The 5840-nt window shown below is 42.0% G+C and overlaps 1 protein-coding gene across 1 annotated transcript; it reads left to right on the top strand.

Moving 5' to 3' along the window:
* The first annotated feature begins 1705 nt into the window (after window positions 1–1705).
* Window positions 1706–4328, top strand: LOC106579437 (putative vesicular acetylcholine transporter-A). Its single transcript, XM_014159345.1, has one exon. It carries the CDS (start codon window positions 2196–2198, stop codon window positions 3756–3758), a length of 1563 nt encoding a protein of 520 aa, XP_014014820.1. The 5' UTR covers window positions 1706–2195; the 3' UTR covers window positions 3759–4328.
* Window positions 4329–5840: the final 1512 nt, after the last annotated feature.

Genomic DNA, 5840 nt, shown 5'->3' with positions numbered 1-5840 from the left:
TTGGACACCAACTCACATCCCTGTTACTGGGAGCTGTGAGAGATTATTGATGGATCGAAATGTACAAAATGGTTATCTGGAGGAAAACAGGGGGAGGGTCATGCTTTTTCAATTTCACTCAAGGGCAGGGTTTAGTAATTTTTATATCTAGTCTAGGGGAGCATCATGTAATTTGTAATTGATGAAATGTCAATATTTCTCAGAGTTTTAGAATTGAGTTGCTTATTAGGCTATACGCGCAAGATAATGAATTTTTCAGACTAAAAAATATCTGAATAAGCCTTTGTGTAGGCCACCTTAGGCCTACACAGCACAGCCATTTTGGTAAGGCAGCACACAAAAAACGTTTTTGATCAGCAAGAGCAGAGCAGCCTGGGGCTCAGGTTGGAATATTCATTGTGGTGTGTATTGCAGCCTAGTTTTATTTACACCATCCCAACAGCTATTTTAGAAGTATAACTTTGCTCTGTGCTTCCCTGAGCATGCACTTCATAGCCTATAGGCTATGGATCATTTGATTGAGACCACACTAAATAGCCTATAGCCTAAATAGCCTCATCTCTGATTCTCCCCTGGGAGCCTATAAGCACACTTGATATTGGCTATCTAGTGTGGTCTCAATCAAATGATTAATCAAATGTAATTTCGGTAATTTGTGTGCTATTAAAAAAGATTCTGCTAATATGTAAAATGACTTAAATTGCATTATTTTTTTATTAAAGTATTTTTTTCTCGGACCTGCATAAATGATAAATGCATGCAATACTTTTACTATGAAGGATATCTTTCCACCTCTACTCTTGTCCACGGTGTCCTGTGTCCTGTGTCCTGCGAAAGCCCGCAGCCCTGTGCACTATTAATATTTTTGAGTTGACATGTAATGCTTACAGGACAAAGAACCGTTTCTAAAACTGCATATCAAAGGCTCTGGTCTGTCCAAGAAGTGAGGGTAATTGGTAGACATGTTCTCTTCTATCCACTTTGTTTGAATTATTATTTTGGGTATAGGGGAGGGTTACTTTTTTCAAGCTTTTTTCATTTCAGAGAGGTCCGATTTTCTCCATGTAACCCATATTATAAATAACGTTCACTCCCTTATTGGAATTCCCTGTGACCTTGGGTAAAGACGCCATGTGCTTAAAATGGCATCCTTGTTGCGGCTGAGTGAAGACAGTCGAGATCAGTGTAGGTGATCACTCCTCTGTCTGAACTACACACGTTTCACTATTAAAACACTAGGGTACTTTTCAATGGATATAACATCTTTTGTGGTATGAAAGTTAGAAATGTTAACCAAACAGTGGATATTGTATTTGAACATACATTGCATTAAATACATACAGTACATCAAAGGTCACTTGGAAACAAATATAGCCCACATCTAAAAAGATAATTCCTTGTTCAAATGTTTCCAAACACATTGTTCAAATGTTGTCCATTGTTTAGCTCTCCTGACTTTTTGAAATCGTCCATACAATGCATATTATACTGCGGACAAGCACACACACTGTCCTTTGATTGAAGGGTGGGCCTATATCAAACCAAGAGTATTTTTCCATGAAGTAACTGGTTGCAGAGTGTTATTGGGCACGGGCTTGCCATGTGTTAATTTATCATAAAATAATAATGTCCCATCTGTGGAAACACTGAAAGGCAAACAAGGATTGCATCATATAGCTTTTGGAAACGACGGGGGAGGGGGACACTGAAGGGCTCTAGCTGTTGTGAGATGATGTCATACAGGTGGCTGCAGACGTGAGAGCAGATGGCGGAGAACGCAGGGCACTGAAGGGGGCAGTCTGGTTTAGGAAATAGCCGCACAAACTAGCAACAGTGTGCGAGTGAGCTGCAGGTGAATCCCTAACCTGTGAGAGTTTATCTTTCTCCAGCGCGTCAACTAAATGACGGGGTATGAGACAATGAAACCACAATGGAAGACAGGGATAAAACGCGTCCAAGTCACGAGAGAGGAAATACGAGCGCAATGACGGACTGTGCCATCAGGGAAAGGTAAAGACCGGAATGCTGGCCATATGTTTAGACTGCTGCTGAATAAGTTCATTGAATGAGTGAAGCTGACAAGAACAAAACAAATGTACACAGATCTCCTAAACTGAGACGCGCACATTTCATTCGGTGGAAAGAGTTTATTTTTCGTTTTTGAAGAGAGAAGCCAGCAGAAAACGTAAAGAATCATGGATACAGAGGGAATCACAGAGGACCACGGAGCCGACCACGGAGACGGGGATCTAGCGCAATCTGCTGCTATGAAACTGTCTGAGATAGGCGAAAGAACTAAACAACTAGGTACTAAATTCAAAGACCCTGAGCGACAGAGACGGATTATTCTAGTGATTGTCTGTGTAGCACTTCTATTAGATAACATGCTTTACATGGTAATTGTGCCGATCATACCAGACTATTTGGCAGAATTACAAAGTGAGGCAGATCACGCTTCGTTTAATGCACGAGTAATAAACGCCGGGAATTCCTCGAATCATACTATCTTTAAAGCCACCAAAGGCAACTTCGACCTGCAGATTGGTGTACTTTTTGCGTCCAAAGCCATATTGCAGCTTTTGGTCAACCCGTTGACCGGGACATTCATTGACCGGGTCGGCTATGACCTTCCTCTGTTCATCGGACTCATCATAATGTTTTTTTCCACTTGTCTATTCGCCTTCGCCGATAATTACGTGGCTCTGTTCGCGGCGAGGAGCTTGCAGGGCTTGGGCTCAGCGTTCGCAGATACATCAGGCATCGCCATGATAGCGGATAAGTACACGGAGGAGGCGGAGAGGAGCAGAGCCCTGGGTATCGCCCTGGCATTCATCTCTTTCGGCAGCTTAGTGGCGCCTCCCTTCGGGGGCATCCTGTACGAGTTCTGTGGGAAACGGGTGCCCTTCATTGTGCTGGCCTGCATCTGTTTCACGGACGGCATGCTGTGCCTGACTGTGTTAAAGCCATTCTCCAGAGGGGAGAGAGAGAACATGCCCGTGGGCACCCCCATCTACAAACTGATGATCGACCCCTACATAGCTGTGGTGGCGGGTGCCCTGACCACCTGTAACATCCCGCTGGCCTTCCTGGAGCCCACCATCGCCAACTGGATGGAAGAAACCATGCACTCTTCCCAATGGGAGATTGGCCTCGCCTGGCTTCCCGCGTTCTTCCCGCATGTCCTGGGTGTGTACATCACCGTCAAACTCGCGGCTAAGTACCCACACCTGCAGTGGTTCTACGGGGCTTTGGGCATGGTGATAATCGGCGCCAGTTCGTGCACCGTGCCAGCCTGTAAAACCTTCGGCCAGCTGATGGGCCCACTGTGTGGCATCTGCTTTGGCATCGCCCTGGTGGACACGGCGCTACTGCCTACACTCGCTTTCCTGGTGGACGTGCGGCATGTGTCGGTGTACGGCAGTGTGTACGCCATCGCTGACATCTCCTACTGCGTGGCCTACGCCCTGGGCCCTGTGGTGGCCGGACAGATAGTCCACGACCTGGGCTTCATTCAGCTCAACCTGGGCATGGGCCTCGCCAACGTGCTTTACGCACCAGCGCTGTTCTTACTAAAGAACGTGTGCCAAATGAAACCTTCAAACTCGGAGAGAGGCATGCTACTGGAGGAAGGCCCCACGGGTCTCTACGACACAATAAAAACTCAGGAACGCGAGAGGAAGAGGAAGGGGTTAAGTAATGTTGTTGATGAGAATGGCATCGACAAGTATTCTGAAGAGGAGTCATTTGAGAATGCGTAAACTGTAAAAAAAAAAAAAAAAAAAACGATGTAGCTATACTCTCAGTGTCATACTCCTTTGACCCAACCATTTACATTATTTAATTAGGAAATAAGATAACTCCAGATGAATCTCCTGTCTTCCAATTCAATCGGACAATGTCATCTGAAGAAGCATTCACAGTAGATTGCGCTAGGGTGTTGTTGTAAGATATTTGTTAAAGCTGAAAGTGTGTGCATTGTGCCAAAACATTGATTCCATATCATATTCATGGACCTGTGTAAACGGAACATAACTTTTATCATAAAAAATAACTAATGAAATGTATTCGTCATTCAAAATAATATACCTTATATGTATTTTGCCAGAGTTGTGCTGCTAAATTCAATATGCAATATGTCACAAGACACTTTTAGGGGGAAATAGATGGGTTTGAATCCCCCTTCTTACTTTGTGTATTCTGTATTTAACTTCATTTGGATGATGTATAGGCTATCTGGAATGCATATCCTAAATGTATGATGGGACATTTCAACAATTGTTTATATGTGTATATTAATGTACATATTAAATCAAGAGTATGTGAATGTACCAGTGCTTCATGTGTGTTATTGTCAAAAGTATAATATGCATGCAATGATTGGCCCTTTAGCTACCAGTCTGCGTCGCTCTCTTATAATGCAAATAAACTATTTACATAACGTTATAGTTGAAAGGGTTGTAAGAAATTCACAAGTCAAAGTCACTAAAATCACAACACATTATTCACATCAAATTAAAATGTAATATGAACATACATCTCAATCAAGACCAATAGGCTATAAACATACGGAAGGTTTAATTCGTTTCCTTTTTACATCGAAATATTTTATGCACAATTAAATATCAACAATTAATGTCTGATTTGAGAGCTTATGAAAAATATAAGCGATTCTACAAGTTTTAATCAACTGAACTAGAAAACGTTCGAAATGGAAATCGTTTAAAGATCACGTTAATCCCCATTTAAGTTAAAAACTAAAAATGCCAAAACGAATTGAATCAGGCGCTTTGGTTAAACTTTTTGGTATTGGTTTAGCAGGTTACCAGTGAACCAATTATCCCATTCTTTAATTTCCCTGACCCTCAAATTCAGAGCATTTGTTTCTTTCATTCCATATTTAATGTGTCAGGATTGGAGAATGATTTATGTAGCCTAGTAGAACAATGGGCTATTGCAGTATATAAACAATCCCAAACATAGGCTGCTTTATCATATAAAACCATGATCACTCAAAAACACACTGCAATCTGGGCTACACGTGCATAAATGTAAGCTTGTAGGTCCAATGTCGGCTATATTTTAAAGAACAACAACAAAAGACAGAAATTATGGCACACTGTCGGAGAAAAATCAGAAAGCCAAAGAAGGAATAAAACGCTTCCATACACCTCGGCGTGAGCTACCAGTAAGTCTACCTGCACACGGTGCGTATAGCATACTGGACACGGTTTCTAACCCTTTCCTAAACAGGTGGGTTTAACACGCAAACTGTCAAATAAACTTATCCGTGAATGGCTCGCAAAGGGAGGAGCCTTGTTGCCAACAGGACTAGGTACCTTCAGCGTCCCTCCTAAACTAACGGAGGTGCTGTGGATAGAATGCAGGGATGCTGAAACTGAGACTGGACGATAAAAGGATTAGTTTTGAGGAGAACTAGAAACATTAACGTTAGACTGTCTATCTACCGGAGACATTGATAATAGGCGAGATCACACCTGAACTTTTTGAAGCTGCCGAGGTAAGAGAAAAACCTCAGTATTTTTAGTAGTCTGTATCGTGCCAATGAAAAACGGCAGCCCTGAATTCAATTCGAAATATTATACTTCTTGAGGTAAACTTATTAAAGGCACAGTCTGTTATTTCAACAATGGGACTCCCTAATAAAATATAAGTAATTCATTTTTTTTTTTTTTACAAATAAATAGGCTGATCCTGCCACTTTGTTTTGGAAGTCTTCATAGACTTGAGGAAGCAAGGATATTGTTTGTTTCCAAAGACTCAATGACAACAAAAACAACAAATGGAGTAATACATTTGGTCCCGTGTGGCTCAGTTGGTAG

This window comes from Salmo salar, chromosome 19 (assembly GCF_965601325.2).
Source record: "Salmo salar chromosome 19, fSalSal1, whole genome shotgun sequence".
Classification (NCBI taxonomy): Eukaryota; Metazoa; Chordata; class Actinopteri; order Salmoniformes; family Salmonidae; genus Salmo; species Salmo salar.
Note: the sequence above shows the minus strand (reverse complement) of the source record. Positions and strands in the feature narration are given on the sequence as shown.